Source organism: Thunnus maccoyii, chromosome 12 (assembly GCF_910596095.1).
Source record: "Thunnus maccoyii chromosome 12, fThuMac1.1, whole genome shotgun sequence".
In the NCBI taxonomy this organism is placed as follows: Eukaryota; Metazoa; Chordata; class Actinopteri; order Scombriformes; family Scombridae; genus Thunnus; species Thunnus maccoyii.
Genome location: NC_056544.1, coordinates 23,220,707 through 23,237,443, shown reverse-complemented (window position 1 = coordinate 23,237,443; position 16,737 = coordinate 23,220,707). Strand labels below are relative to the sequence as shown.

General features: G+C 38.1%; 1 protein-coding gene across 3 annotated transcripts in view; it reads left to right on the top strand.

The window, feature by feature from the left end:
- LOC121908099 (piezo-type mechanosensitive ion channel component 2) overlaps nucleotides 1-16,737 on the top strand; it is a 98,063-nt gene that overhangs the window by 47,098 nt on the left and 34,228 nt on the right. For all 3 annotated transcript variants that reach the window (XM_042427799.1, XM_042427800.1, XM_042427801.1), the window contains 7 exons: nucleotides 1,349-1,579; nucleotides 2,342-2,465; nucleotides 3,487-3,680; nucleotides 4,488-4,636; nucleotides 5,486-5,659; nucleotides 9,316-9,611; nucleotides 13,792-13,952. In XM_042427799.1, the coding sequence (XP_042283733.1) occupies nucleotides 1,349-1,579; nucleotides 2,342-2,465; nucleotides 3,487-3,680; nucleotides 4,488-4,636; nucleotides 5,486-5,659; nucleotides 9,316-9,611; nucleotides 13,792-13,952 (1,329 nt within the window). The remainder of the gene's footprint in view (nucleotides 1-1,348; nucleotides 1,580-2,341; nucleotides 2,466-3,486; nucleotides 3,681-4,487; nucleotides 4,637-5,485; nucleotides 5,660-9,315; nucleotides 9,612-13,791; nucleotides 13,953-16,737) is intronic.

Here is a 16,737-nt window from a genome sequence, read left to right as displayed (position 1 = left end):
CTACTTATTAATTATTGATGATGTGGCTCACGTTTTGTATTTGCAGTTTAATTTTACACAACACGAACGCAAATTCAAACCCACAGACCTGCTGGAAAAACGTTGGTGCGGTCAGTAAATGTCAAACGCTCCCGCCTCCTTGATCAACTTTGATTAAGATGTTCTCGAGCAAAGCATTGAACCCCTCTCTCTGCTTCCAGTGGAACTACTGGCTGACCAACAGGAGGAAACTGTGGTTGTACTGGGCAGCCTCTGTGGGCGAATGTGTGGCAGGGTATTACTGAAGAGCATCTGTTCTCGTTTGAACAGTCCTGGATAAATCAAAATTAATTTAAGTAACAGTTACATAGTTTGACTTTGATTTTGGATTGGCAGCAAAGAGACACTTTAATCTTTAGAATTAGATATTTATTTCAAATCTGAGTAACACAATAAGTAAGTTACAGTATTTACATGTGTACACGGCTACAAAAAACTACGCAGAAAAGGACCAAATCAACCCAAGTGACACATTCTGCATTAAAAGCTGCACTAATCTAATTTTTATATGAACAACTGGCTGAATGACTATGTGTAATATATAAAAGGAGTCGCTCACAGTGATGAACCCACACGGCCCTCAAGTTCCCCTCAACTTTGTAGCATTTAAGCATCTTTCACCTCATTGTACTGGTTTGATGAACTGTGACTTTCAGACACATCAGGCAGCAGTTTTTCTTTTTTTGCAATAAAGCTCTGAGTTTGAGCATGTTTTTCCTCAGGAATTAAATACCAATGTTGCTTCATGTCTGCCAGGTGTGTAAACAGGCAATTGTTTGCCTAGCATGTTAGCCACAACAAATTTATAAGGCTATAATATGTAAAACATGTGTGCGATGTTGCAGAGTTCCTTCCCCTAAGAGACCAAATCAGAATACATAGACATCATTTACATACTGCTGGACTCAGTTTGACTTTCCAGCGGTTTCTCTCGTCTCTGTGCACCATGTACGCTTCCTGAGTAGAGCCAAAACTCAAAACACGACATCCCAGAAGGATAAAAGAAAAGGAAAAACAATAGGAAAGACAAAAATCTACAAAAGTGAGCCTTGTTTTTGACTCTCAATACAATATATTTAACAAATTTCAATTGCGTTAAATCATTTCTTTCATAAAATCTAGTTACTGTAGGTCATGTTGAGCCTCCAGTACGTCATAAACCTGTAAATAAAGGGAGTGAAAACTAAGTGAAAGTGTCACCTGGATGTAAACTAATCAGTCCTCATCTTTTATTTGACCTTTATAAGTCGTCCATCAACAACAGAGCTGTGACATTTGAGTGACTTGTCTGTAATTTGATTTCTTTCAGGCCTGGAGCATCACGTACGTCAGCTGGCTGACGTTTGTCTTCCTCATGTGGTCTTGCATGCTGTGGATGGTGAGGGACCGGCGGCGTTACGCCATGCTGTCGTCCCCCTTCATGGTGGCCTACGGAAACCTGCTGATCGTCCTGCAGTACATTTATAGTTTTGAGAACATGGAGGAAGTCTCAGGATTCTTTCTCAAGAAGGAAAACCCGTTCCACTCGCTTTCGTCCAAGGTTTGGAAGTTTAAATAAAAAGCCGAAGAATCTTCCTAATTTTGACGTTGCCAATAATTTCCGCCCCCTAGAAATCCATACAGTCATTAAAACTGACCTTTTAGATCGAGTCACAACAACAGATGTACTCTGTATGCAGCTAGTGGGATATATATTTCAGATAGAAACTCAACATTTCACTAAATGAGACTGTCAAAATCCATTTCTCTAATAGTCAATTAATTAAATAAGAGTAGACAGTCACACAGTGTACTCCTCAAGGAGAAGGTCATGTTTTTAGTCTTTTGACATGTTTTGGAATAGCTCAAAGTCTTTCATGTTGGCAGCTACAGAACCTGACCTAATTGTGTCTAAAATGACATTTTATACATTAGTAGGTCATCTCAGACTCAAATGGTTTTCCTAAGGGCCTTATAACGACCTTAATGTGTTTTTTTTTAATCACACACTTCCGTTTTATTAATCAGTGTGTGTATTCATCACTTTCGAGAGCGGAGGGACAGTTGTATATCACACCTGGGTTAAACTGTTTCACTAATTATTATTTTCAGGGTTTATGTTGCCAGATGAATACAACACATGTCAGAAAGTTTAGACAATCCGATTTAAGTTTAGAAGGTCGTTTCTGATTTATATAAATTCCCCCGCTTGTTGTTAAGACAACCCTTATCCCAGCAGGTTAAAGTAATTGAGAAGATTTATTGCCTCAGTCTTTTCTTGCTGGTCATATATTTATCTAAACATTTTATTTATTCCTTGTAGGTTCTGTGTCTGCTGAGCTTCTGGCTACTGCTGAGACAGACGCTTACAGAGAGACGGGAAAAACAAAAGGAAGAGAGTGCTGGTCTCTCAGATGTTCATGTGGAGGATCAGAAGAAGAAGAAGGGTAAGCGACGTGCTCTTTTTAAAATCAGATTGTAGTAGAAATACTGTGTAATATACTGTAGGTTACAGTATGAGTAAATTTGGAAATGACCACCAGCTGCCAGCACAACCGATGAACTCTACTGGACAGTTTTTGCAGATACTAACCAAGTATCTTCTGCAGTTTTCTGAATTTAAGCATAACAGGACTGGTGACTTTTTACATTGATTAAACTTTGTAGAAGAGGAATAGAAAGGATTGAAGTTTCTTGCCTTTATTTGGAAGCTTTTAGCTTTATTTGGGTTTAATTATGCTGCACATATTACAATCTTAAGTTTATTTCCACAACCAGGGAAGAATGTTGAGCAGTTTTGCAAGTGATCTAGATCTCTGCCTTCACTTCATGAGGGAGAAAGGTTTGATTATCACTCCACTGATAATGTTCAAGATCAGAAAAGACTTTTCAAAACTTCTGTCAAACAAAGTCAGTTATTAATTTAATACTCAGCCAGGCAGCTTAAGCATCTTCACCGTCCAATATGTTCAAATAATGTGGTTAGATTTTAATTAAGACATAAATATGTTGTTCTGTGGGATTCAAGCATGCGTAGTATCTTCCCTTTTTATTTAAAATGACTGTCAGTTGTTCATGCTGCTATGAGGTTTTATGAAAGTCTTTGCCCTCCTGCACAGGTGTATTGTCGTGTTTATGTATATGCTTCTCTATATACTGTGGGTGTAAGTGTGTTTGTGCTTATTGTACTGTCTGTATATGATCATCTTTATATATGTAATATTTGAGCATGAAAATTCATTCTTGACCTCATGAGAAGCAGTTTGACAAAATAATTCTGGAGCTTTTAAGCACATCATTGTCAACAAATAAGGTTTGGTCAGTTGTCAGTTCTGCAAAAAACTAGAATTAAAAGAAAACAATTAAAAGATAGTTAGGAAGACATCTTGATTCAAGACGTATACGAGCCCAGTATTCAGTTTTAGTTAGTTGGCGCAGAGTTTTCTGATCCGCCGTTGTGTTTTATAGAGGAAGAGGACTCTGAGGAGGCAGACGAGCAGGACATCATGCAGGTTCTCGGCGGCATGGTGATGGCGATGCTGGTCAAATACTGGATCTACATCTGTGGCGGCATGTTCTTCTTCGTCAGCTTCGAGGGAACCATCGTCATGTACAAGATCATCTACATGATGATGTTCCTCTCCTGCGTGGCGGTCTACCAGGTAAAGTTAACGAAAAAACACCTGTGATCTTGAGTGCGTCGTACCTCCTGGCTGTGTGCACCATTTTTGACCTTTTAAGCGTGTTAACCACATATTCCCAATGTTTCTTTTACATTTCCCCTCAATTAGCAAACATTTTTTTTCACATACTTCAAATATATCCTGTATCTTCTTGCTCAAGCGTTACCATTTAAGACACACATTGTCGACTGAAATCCTAAATACCACTTTTTATGGCTGCACTGTTGCATCAAATCAAAATATTCTCGATGCTGCATCTTTATAATATACACATCTCCAAATGCTCTGTGCACATTTCCATGAAATTGAGACAGACATATTGAATATCTATGGAATATTTTGGATGTTGTCAGAGTACAATGAAATAAATTTCTCTTTAATTTGCACAAACCTTCAGACCAAAAAAGTTTGTTTTGCATACAAGACCCTTTGAAACACAAACTGGATGCATTAAAACATGTTTCGTCACCAATTAAAATGAGGCTGTTTGCTGAGTGTTGTCTGAACTTAGTGTATGGGTGCATGGGTAGGCCGCTGTAGAGTTTCCAAATTCAATTTCCCAAAGACAGAAGATGCTGACAATTTTAGTAGTGTCATAAAGTTTGTGTACTGCTGGCTCATAATCCGCAGTGTATTCTTGACTGTTTTATTACGCCCACAGTAAAACAAAGCAGTCACCCTAAATCCAGACGTCCTCTGTGCACCCTGATTTAATGCATCACAGCTGTTAATGTCAGAGTAGTCATAACCTCTGACACACATTTATTACAAATATTCTTGTTTTAGGTGCACTATGAGTGGTGGCGAAGAATCCTGAAGTACTTCTGGATGTCTGTGGTGATGTACACCATGCTGGTCCTCACCCTGGTCTACACCTTCCAGTTTAAGAAGTCGTTGGCCATCTGGTCCAGCATGCTAGGCATGAAGGAAGAAGGGTGAGCTACAATGAAAGATGAGAGGCTTGAGAAGCAGGTTACTGACTCACTGCTGGGCTCACTTCCCAGACAGGCATCAGGAAATGTTAGATTTTAAGATTTGCCACAGCTCAGTCGTCAAATCATGTTGTTTTTTTTTTCTCTGGATTAAAAAACATGCATTATAGGATTTTAAAATACTGGTAGTTGTTCCAACGCACATAGTTAACTGAAGTCTGAAGCCTCTCTTAAGCTCTCAAATGTAAGTGTTACATGTTTGACCTGACAAAGAGCTTGAAAAATTAAATGTGTTCATTGTCCTAACTCTTCAGATTTTAACACTGTTTTCATGTAAGACCACAGGAAAGAGAGCTCTATATGGTTATGGTTACAATTAAATCAGTGCAAAATACAAAAACATAAGAGGTATATTTTTACACAATATCAAAAACACATGAAAACACATTGAAAAAGAATGTACAAGTGTAATAAGCAGATTGCTTTGCCTGGTTGTATTTCATTTTTAAGGTGTTTTCAAGGACTCAGTATCTTAATATCTGAATATAATATTGTTTTATATTTTAAAAGGGAATTTTGCTTTTTCCTTATGTATTGTTTTATATGTACATGTTATTTGTATTGCTACAGAAAGCAGTGCAGAAGGTTAATCACTGTTTTAGTGATTTGTGATAGTATATTACAGTAATAAAATTAATACAAAATCTAATTGCACTCTAGCAAAATAGTTATCAACCTCCTTTGCACTCAGACAGTTGCATAGGTTCAGACCTGAGAGCTTCCTCACTTGGGGGACATCAGATAGGATTTAAGCTCATGTCTGTTTCCTCTTAATTTTTTCCGTCTGTGCAGCTTAAAGGACCTGGGCCTGGAGCAGTTTACAGTCGCCAAGCTGTTCACCAGGATTTTCATTCCCACTTCCTTCCTGCTTGTGTGTATTCTCCATCTGCACTACTTCCACGACCGCTTTCTCCAGCTCACTGACCTCCAGGCTGTAGTGGCCAAAGAGCAGAGCACTATCTACAGGTGACTTAAAATCACTCAAACTGTTTGTTTACTTTGGTGTGATTATAGAAAAGTCTTCATTTTCTGTATTTGGTTTGTCTGAGTTCATACAGCTGAATGAGACTGGCCTATTGGGAGGTTAGATTAGAAATGTTGGTGGTGAGAAGAAGCCTGATTTAATCTAATTCCAGTCACCTTTTGCTTAACAAGATTTATCTGCAATCTTTGGTGTAAAAAATCCTGAGAAATGAGCGATTGAACTTTTAAGAAAATGCTGCATCTTCAATAGCGACCTTATACTCCCTCAATTGGGTGTAACTAAAATGTCCTACTAATTCAATCATCTCAATTTATTTTAATAATCTTTCTCTCTACAACTAGCAACCTATTGTTTTGCCTACTGTGATGTCCCACCCCAACATCCTGTTACAAAAGGAAATAATACATTACATGAAGGAAGTATTGATACTGTTACTATTATACTACATGATGCCGTTTCATGGGATCTTTAAAAACATGTAGAAACAGCAGAATTTGAGGTGTCATTATCGGTCTCCCTGCACCTATAAAACATACATACTCTTGAGTTTTCATCTTTTTCTTTCTTCTTATGATTACTGTGTGTTCTGATGGCTTAATTATATTATTCGATATCACAATATGGGAAACGGATGGAAAATCATACGCACAATAACAAACGGATGCTCAACGTGATGTGCAAGGTTCAACTTATGCATTAAATCAGAAAGAAATCATTCATTTTGATGACAGTCATTTGTAGAAGGAAGAAATAGTATGTTGTGTCTTTTATGTATTTGTATTATTGAGTCACAGAGCTCAACATCCGTTTCTCTGAAAGATAAATGTCTGAGAGGAGGGAAAAGGGTCACAACTTGGGAGAGAGGTTAAATCTTTTTTTTTTTTTATTGTGCTGCAGATGGAATATGTTTTCATCCAGATGGTTAGAAGAATCTGAGGAATCAAGGGAATACCTTCATGACAATATAATTACACTGAAAGTCAATAATATTCAATTATCAACCAGAACTATTTGTACCACATTTTTCAAGAAAGAGGACTGAAACACTTTTTCAGCTTTTGGTGCAACCAGTTATTTGATGTTACTTGACAAAACTAACTAAAGATATATTTGCTCTCTACAGTTTGTCATTTTTTCCTTTGTTTTTTTGCAGTTTAAGTAACATGAATAATCAGTGATTCAAAAAAGCAAACGACAGTGTAGATAAATGAAACTGAACAGGCTTTAGATGAGCGTACGGTGAAAAACATTCAGCCTTCTTCATCACACTGTGCAGGAAAATCACACACCGTGTTAAACAGCCATCATAACCGCTGTTCCCTCACACATCTGTCATTGTATTCTTTGTCGCGCTGCTCTGTGTTACGACATTTGCATTTTTACAGCCTGTGGCGTAGTGTTTTTATAACTTTATTGTCCTGTGGTGGATTTTCCATTATTTCGCGGCCACTTGCTTAGCCCATCTCTGCTCTGCTTCTCTCTATGACACCGCTGCCATCTCTCCTCTGCCATCCTCCTCCTCCTCTTCTTCCTCTCCTCACAGCCACGCTAAAGTCAATGGGCGTGTCTATCTGATCATGAATAGGTGGGTATCTGCTTGCTTTCTGTGGCATCCATCACCATCCCACTTTCACCTCCGAGTCTGAACTCTCTCCTCCTGTTGCCATAAGTCCTTTCCCACTTTACTGACCTGTTCCTGTTACCCTGTTTGCCAATGATGGGACATTGATGATCTTCTGAAATATCTTACTTCTGGAGTTTGGGTATTTTTACTGACATGTATGATGTTTCTTTTCAGGTTTTTGTTTTTTTTATTATTTTGCCTGTAGCCTTCTCTTTTTGTGTTCTCTGTTGATGGTTCATCGCCTGCAAACCCAGCCGAAAAAAAAAAAAAAAGTCTAATAGTTGCACAAACTGGCCAACGTTTGTGATGGATAACCTCTTTCTCAAGCATGTTTGAAAAAAAACAGCTGTTCCTTTCCATTATCCGTACCCGTTTAATGCACTGAGCCCCAGAAAATTACCCCCTTCCTGAAAAAGCTCGACTCCCCCCAAAACCGCACTTGCCTTTTGGACGGTTTTCATGCATCTTAATGAAACTACATGGATATTTTAAAGTGATTTCAAGTGCTAGTTTCAGCCTGCCTTTGTCGGTTTTCTGTCCTCACTGTTTCCTCTTGACTTCTGTGTAACTTTATTGTTCTGAGCAGCATCAAGCAAAAAATTTCCACTCAACAGAGCAAGTAAGTGTGACCACTGGGTAACGAAAATGCTTGCTTTGATATGCGGCCGGTTCATGCAAGCCAAACCCGACCTCTGACCTCGCCCCATTGCCTGAGAAGACTTTTAAAGGGTCAATGCTTCCCTTCAGCTACTACCATTTATCCACTGCAAGAAGAAAAAAAAAATCCCTCAGACACCGAAAGAAAAACCAACATAGTTTATTTTAAAGAATGCAGAAGGAATGTGCACTGCTTTTCGATTACAATGCCTGATGAAACACTGCTCTGCTGTTCTGTAAGTGGACACAGAGCTGATGATTCCTATCCTGACATTTGCATCGGAGCCCTCTGAGAATCAGCTGGATCGTATGTGTGTGTGTGTGTGTGTGTGTGTGTGTGTGTGTGTTGTATTTATATACTTATGGGGACCTTCATAAAGATAAGAATGTGAGGAAAACCCTTAAATATGAGGAATGTTTGCCTGCCTCAACATCTTGAATTTGTTATTTTGTGTTTAGGGTGAAAGGATGAGGTTATTTTTATGATAATGTTGCATCATGTCTTATTGGAGTTACCGTAATTACCGGTTTACGACTTGTAAATAGCATCCTCGTCAACATACTGTACTGTCATGAAGATTAAGACATGTTTTAAGTCAAAATGAGAAAGGATAAAGGTCATTTACTCAAGTAAATATTAGGGCATGGTTATAGATACCTAGAGAAATAAAGCCCTTAAAAGTATACTAAATAGTCCTGAAATTAGGGGTCAAAAATGCTCTAATAGTGTAGAAGCACACTTTTCATTTAACCCAATCAGCTAGAGTCCTATAAAGTTGATGTGAGCTGATGTGAGTCTCAGAGTGAGAATTGTTTCAAGTGGGTGAAAAGAAATTGAACAAAGATCAAAAAAACAAGCAGTTACATAAAATAAAGCAAGGGAAATTGGGTTTATTCAGCAGGCACTGGGAGACAAAGGCAATCAATACGAACTACTGCATCAGCAAAACATTAAACAACCAAGCAAAACAACCAAAAAGTGGTTGGAGTGGTTGAAAACGCTCGCTGGCTGCCAGAACAGCAGATCTGGCAGAAAAGAAGCTGAATTAATTCCCCTTAAACAAACACATACATGAACATTAGTCAGCAACACTGAAAGCTTAATGAACGAGTCGTTGCTGGTGAAGCACGACTGGTGAAGCAGCTGATGCCAGTCAGAGAACGCGCCATGTCTGCTATCATTATTTAGAAAAAGATATGAAGTCAGCTTTCTTTATTGCTACAAAAACTGCACACAACATCAAAAGCGCAAGTCATTAAAGGTCCTCATAAGTATATTAATAGAGTTGTATGTGAGTGATTATGTGTGCGTTCAGTATTTGTCTTTGCTTATAACGACTTCTCACATGTCGTCAGACTGGTGCACCCGGATGGCAGCCTGGCAGACCTCACCATGCTCAGCGCCAGCTCAGTGGACGCAGCGCTGCCCAGAGCAGCAGAGGCGGAGCGGCAGGAGGAGCAGGAGGAGCAGGGGGAATGGGGGACGGAGAAGGAGAAGGAGAAGGAGCAGGTTCTGGTGGTGGTGATGGATGACACCGACATAACTGGCGTGAAGCCCAGGACCTTCTCCGACCCGCGGCAGTCCAGCGTAGACGAGAGCCACCGCTGCAGTGTGGGGACCGAGCCAGAACCGAGCACCGAGCAGAGCTCAGGTACTGAGCAGCTGCAACACAGAATCAACTAATCAGTATTTTCTTGATTATCAATCAAGTCGATGAATCATTTAGTCTATAAAATGTCAAAACATCATGTGACGTGCCAAGTACAATTTTCCAAACACCAAGATGATGTCTCCTAATTGCTTGTTTTGTCCAACCATCAGTACAAAAACCAGATATTCAGTTTACATACATCACATAAACTGAGAAAAACAGCAAATCCTCATAGTTGAGAAGCTGGAACCAGCTAATATTTGGTATTTCTTCTTAAGAAACGACTTTCAAGGTTAACAGACATAATTGTTGTTGATTAGTTTTGGTAAATTTTTCAGCACAAATAATTTAAATGTTTGATTTTCCTTTGCTAGTCTTGCACAGCAAAACTTGTGGCTCATTAAGTTCATGGAGGTGTGCAAAATTTAAGCACAAAAATTGCTGAAAAAAGGCAAAAACACAGAGGGTGAGCTTATTTATATTTCAAACTAATATCATTAAGATACAGAGAACATGTGCTACCAATCACATTGCTGCCTCAGGGTTTCCAAAGTTGTCTGTATCACATTTTTTCTTCCATATAAAACTTTTTTTTTTAGCGATGGATGTGTCTACAAGACTGTTTCTGTCAAGCAGTTGCAGCATCTGTTAATACGTCCATGTTTCAGATTTAAAATTCAAGTTCCTGTTCCAATTTGTAGACAAATAAATCAGTTTGATTGTGACGGTAATGTACAAAGTATGCTTTTTCTCTTGCAAATATTTGGGTTTAGGTCACGTCCAACACTCACCCAGCAGATGACAGATGCAGCCAGTCTGCAATAACAAAAACAACACTTGCATTGTATTTATGAATGGGGATCTGCTGCACTTTTAGCTTTTCTGTCCTCGTTTTTAGCCCATGGTGACTAAGAAACTGGGGTCAAAAAAACAAACAATGTCCTCCATGTTGGTACAGTTACAAGGAAAGGCGAGTTTATTTGTATAGGACATTTCAACAACAAGGCAATTCAGAGTATTTACATAAAACATAAAAGGCATCAAGACAGAATGTAAAGCAACACAAGGCAATATAAAAAAAAAATTGGAAATAAAAATAAGCTAAAATAGAATAAGACAGATAAAACAGGAGAGTTAAAGTTACAGTGCAGTGTAAGATATTAATCAAAAGCTTGAGCCTTGATTTAAGAACTGAGAGTTGCAGCAGACCTGCAGTTTTCTGGATAAAAACTGAAACCTGCTTCTCCGTGTTTAGTTTTGACTCTGAGGACAGAAAACAGACCTGTCACAGACGACCTGAGAGGTGATGGTTCATAATGTAGCAGAAGATCAGAAAAGTATTTTGGCCCTAAACCATTCAGTGCTTTATAAACCAACGGCAGTATTTTAAAATCAATTCTTTGACAGACAGGAAGCCAGCTTAAAGATCTGAGAACTGGAGTTATATGATCCACTTTCTTGGTCTTAGTGAGGACTCGAGCAGCAGCGCTCTGATTCAGCTGCAGCTGTCTGATCGACTCTTTAGGGAGACCTGTAAAGACACTGTTACAGTAGTCGAGTCTTCTGAAGATAAATGCATGGACAAGTTTTTCCAAATCCTGCTGAGACACACTGTAAGTCCTTTATTTAGTTACACCACACCAAAGGGTCATACTAAATGATGTACTCTTCATACTGTATCTAAATATAGTTGGCATGCATATCATGTCGCCATGCCAACATACAGGTTTGAATGTGTTGCTATGTCAGTTTCTCTGACTCATATCTAAAGAAATAAAAATCTCAACAAAAGATGTATCTGTATCTGGAGGCTGCGTGACTCATAAAGTTTCAGAGATTTATTGGGACATGTGAGGTTTTGTGTGTCCTCCAAACTATATTAAAGCCTTATCTGTGAGGTTGTAACATGACCGGCCATGTTTACTCCTCTCTGTGTGTGTTTACAGCTGAGACTCATGTGCTGTTGTGTAGACGGACGGCGCAGCATCGGGCATGTTTTTTTCTCTCAGGTCTCTCTCGGCCTGTAAGCTCTTCAGTCTGCTTCGAAGACATACGGTTCTTACGGGCCAAAGTTCTCTTAGAGAGGCTCAGTCTGTTGCCCAACTATCTGCCGTCTGCGCTCTCACCAGCCAGCCATTAATCATCGCAAGCAAAAATCCGTTGTATTGCAGATTTTTGGTCTCCGCAATATTTATCCTAAATTTTCTGTTATGACACAAGTGCATAGTTCAAGCACTCACTTTCACCCATTACATCTTCGCACTAAGGCCAACTAAAGCTTAGCTTATTTACACAGACGGTCACACTAGTCTTAAATTAAAATGTTGTTTATATACACAGAAAATAAAATAGGTGATAAAACACAACCCTGCGGTGCCTCTCAGTTTATAATGAGCTGTGGGCGATATGAGCTATATGCTCTCTCAGAGTTTCTAATCCAAACAATGAGGCCTCTAATAAACCTGAGATAATACGGCTTTTGTAAAAACATACACCATCTAACTGTGGCTGCAGTTTTTATATCCTTTGTGAGAATATAAAACTAAATATTTAGTGTAGATTCTCAGCTAATTAAAGTAACAGTTTGCCAGAGAATACAAATTTTAAGCATGTTTCCACCCATTTTGACATGTTCTGTATATGGTAAAATGCTTTCACATTGAAAACCATTTTACAGCCTCACAATACATGTACAATGTGTTTAGCTGTTATGTTGACCTCAGTTACACCCGGTATTGCCACACATCACTTCATGATATTTAAATCCTTTACTACACACAGTGAAGACATAATTTCTTTAACATGTTAATTGGTTTTAATTTAATGTAGATGTATCCTATGACTTGGAGATGGTTTGTAGGGCGACAACTCATCAATTATTTACATTACTGAGTGATTTACAGATAATTTTCTTGGTTGATTGATGACAAATTTAGTTTATAAAATGTCAGCAAATAGTGAAAAATGCCCATTATAATTTCCCAGAGCCCGAGGTGACGTTTTCAAATGTTTTGTTTTGTCTGACCAACATTACAAAACTCACATTTTACCACAGAAGACAAAGAAAACCAAAAAATATTCACATTTAAGACGTGGGGACGACTGAACAAATTTTGATCTTTTTCTGTCAATGGAGTAATCGATTAAACAACTAATTGTTTCAGCTTTAATGATTCGTATTTATAATTTATAGTTACTGTAGTCAAATGTGTCTCTGACAACCTCTAGATTGGTCAGATCCTTAGTGTATTATTTTGTGTATTTTTGTGCCATATGAATACAGTCACATGCAGTGCATGACTTAAAGGATAAAGCCTGCTTTAACAGGACTAAATACTGTGCTTGTTTGGGACTACTTTCAGCCATGCATTCAGCAGGATTGTGCACTAAAGTATAGGTGGTATTGACTCAGAACAGTGCCCACGTTAGTGGTGATGAAGGAACGTGTCACTTAGTTCAGTGCTGTGGCTCATTGATGTTTCTTTTAGAGATTTTGGAGACTAGTAATCATTAAATACGAGGGAAAACGGTGCACATTTTGAGATGGAATCCCCCTGAAGGGCATTCACAGTGTTGTTCTGGGTTGTTCACATGCAAAGGGACAGAAATAGTTGTGTAATGAAGAGAGCTTAAGAGAGACGTTCAAACTCTGCACAGTTGGCCAGTCACGATTTGAAGTGGGTGTGAATGTTGGATTGTCTGTTTCAGTTTGAGAAAGTCACAGAAATGGTCGGACACAGCTCCCTCTATTGCGATGTCAGAAAGGTGTGTTGGGAGGAGGTTTACGAAGCTATTCAACCATTTGACAAGCAGCTCTGATGAAGTATATGTCAGGCTTAAGTTATATCAGGCTTTGGCTACACAGACAATACTTGTAGGATCAACCAATTGTTGGTTTTGCTACTTTCATGGACATTTTTTTACATAAAAATAGAATATAACTAGGCTAATCCTTTAACCAGTTAACCAGTAAGAATATTATCAGTATGTTGGAGTTTGAGTCAGTGGATTAGAACCCACAGGCAGCAAAATGCCAGGAGTTGGATAGTAATATTTAAAGGTTTAAATGGAGAACATACTGCTGTAATTAAGTGGTGAAAACTGGAAACACTTTCCATATGCACCTCTTCAGTTTTGTTGTTTTTCCACGTAAATGTATCTGGTTTTCTTCTCTCTTTAGATCTGAAGAATAAATGGCACCTAGTGGTCGACCGTCTGACTGTGCTCCTCCTCAAGTTCCTGGAGTATTTCCACAAACTGCAGCTGTTCATCTGGTGGTTGCTGGAGATCCACATCATCAAGATTGTTTCCTGCTACATCGTCCTGGTTTCTGTCAAAGAGGTATTAACACTTGAGATTCATAAAGAGATATGACTAATTTCAGAATCTGCAACAATTATAAATTGTATCTGATTTTGATTGAGTTTGATTTGACTTGTTAGAGTAACTTTACAGTAGCTCACAATCCCAGGTGGTAAACGTATAAGGCTGCCAGATGTTTCTACAATTCATTTTCTTAACCTTGAGTTTGTACAGGACTGATTCAAAAGCGTGAAGGAAATTGTGTTGAAAGCTGCCATATATCTGCTTACAAAGCAGATAAATGGGAGAAATAGACATTCAAGAGTTAGATTTTATTGTGAAATCCACTTTGGACAACTCAGAAATAGAAAACTCCAAAGAAAACTCAAGAAAACAAATAAATACCCATGTATCATGTGTGATTTTTGGCACATGCTAGATAATAACAATAACGATTTCATTTCTGTTGCAGAAATTGTTTCACTTGACAGGATTTAAAAGCATTGTTAAACAGAAAAAAATAATCAAAATAAGCTTAATCAAAACAAACAGAGAACACTAGGAAAAATGATATAAATTGCAAAAAAGGTAAGATTACCCCACATGAAAAACCAGATTAAAAAGATAGGTCTTTATTTCTTTTTTAAAATACCAAACAAATTTCAACAGTTATGGCCATAAAAACAGACAGGATCCTCACTAGATTTCTTTGGTAAAAAAAGATGTGATGGCCCATATTTGCACAGTACATGAAATGTGTTTTTTATCATTAAAAGATGTTTAAAGTGGATTTTATCCAAGAAATTAAGCTCTTGAGTGTTTTCACATCATCTGGTTTACATTGTGCCACGTGCACACTGCCAAGTTTCTTCCATGTTGTTTTTTTGTAGCTTGTGGTCAGACTCAACATGTGAAATGAAAAATATTCAAACCATATATTTGTTTTTACATATATAACTATAGTGTCACTATCTTCCTTAAAGAAGAAGAACATTTACTTCACTTTTGAGGTGAAATGCTGTAAACTGTTAAACACTGTTCTTTTAGTGTGATTTCTCCTAAAGTGAAAAAAGTGACCTAAAAATGGAAATACTTTTTAAATTTTTGTGCAGCTGATGAACATTTGACCTGCATTTATTCAAAAATTCAAAAATCACTTGTTTTTTTCATCTGGCTCATCTCTATTTTACTTCTTTTTTCTCTATGTGCAGCTATGTGGCCCTCCAATAGGTAAAAACTACATAGAACTGCGTAAAAAAACGAGTACAAACTGTTTAAAAAGTATTAAAATAAATACCTTGTGGTACCAGAGGCAATGCAACGCAGCAGTGCAACCTTGTAGGTTTTTTTTTACATTGCACATTTAAATAAATCAATCAAATCAATGTGTATCCATGATCCTGTAGTTAAAACAGTCTAGTTAATTAATTCAATGCCAGTTAATTTAGCCTATGCTTCTGAAACCTGCATAACCAAGTGCATTATCACTTTGCAAAACTCAATATGCATGCAGTGACAGAGACAGAGTCTGTGTAGCGGGTAGAAAACCTCGCTCTGCCTCTCCTACGTGATGGGTCACGTCGGTGCCTGGTGTATTTCAGCTGTAAGGGTAACATTTGACCATACTATAGTGTGATTTTGGATGTTTTTTCTCCATAAACAACAACAATATGGATTTCAAATAGTTTAATTGAGATAATGAAAGAGAGCTGAGATGTTGAATGATGGATGGGTTGGAGAACCCGAGGAAGGGATTAGGGCTGGAGGGATGAAGTGATGGAGGGAGGAAGGGGGAACGTGGGATGGGGGGTTAAGGGATGAAGGGGGGGGGTCGACGATGGACGTATGGTATTTTGCCGATGAGATGACGATGGCTGATGGTGGGAAGATAGGAGGGAGCAAGGCAGGAGGTTGATACTCTGAGTGGGGGAGCTGTCTCATCAGTTCATCAGCTGGATGGAGACCCCTGTTCCTGTGTTCAAAGAAAGGAGAGAGAAATAAAAGTGGTTAGGATGGGAGGGACTTACAAACTGAGCCAAAAGGAGACAGGAACGGATAAGGTGTGCCTAAATACTCTATTGTGCAGAAATGGGATGTGTATAACACATGTTCTTTGTTCCTGAACTTTGTTGATAACTCTATGAACTTCATTTAAGAATTAATGACCCATTTATTAATGACTGATGAGGTATTTATGAATGAAAAAATAGATTTGAAAAATAGATACAGTATGTAAGGCTTAATAACACACAGTCACAGTAAATCTACATTTTGCTCAAATTTTCTTGTGTGATTTTATTGCTCAGACGCTGTATAAATAAAGTTGATCTCTTGCAACACTGAGCCATCTTGGACTAATTTGACTAATTTGAAATGAACCAGAATAGTCTTCTACACCATAGACAAGCCAGATGATAATTAGGGGAGGTTTTCAGTAACCTGTAACGGCTGTTATAGATGGAAAACAGAGCTGATCTGAGTTTTCTTGCCATCAGGACTCTTTGAGTTTGGAACAAAGTGTCTGAGGGTTTTAATCTGGATAAGCTCCTCAGGTGTAGTTTGTTAGATTCTTATTAAAACTCCCCTTTATAGGCTTAGACTAATGTATCGTAATGATGTTTCATTCATGGCTGTTGATCACCTGTTTTATGTGTTTTTTTTGATTTACCTCACATTGTTCTGTATTAATTTAAATAACTCCTTTGTGAAAATGACATGTAAAAATGATTTTTGTTGTAGGAGGAAGAAGAGGGGGAAAATAGAGAATGACAGTGGAAAAAGGATTTATGTGGCAGTTTTTTTTTTGTCTTCATCACCTGTATTG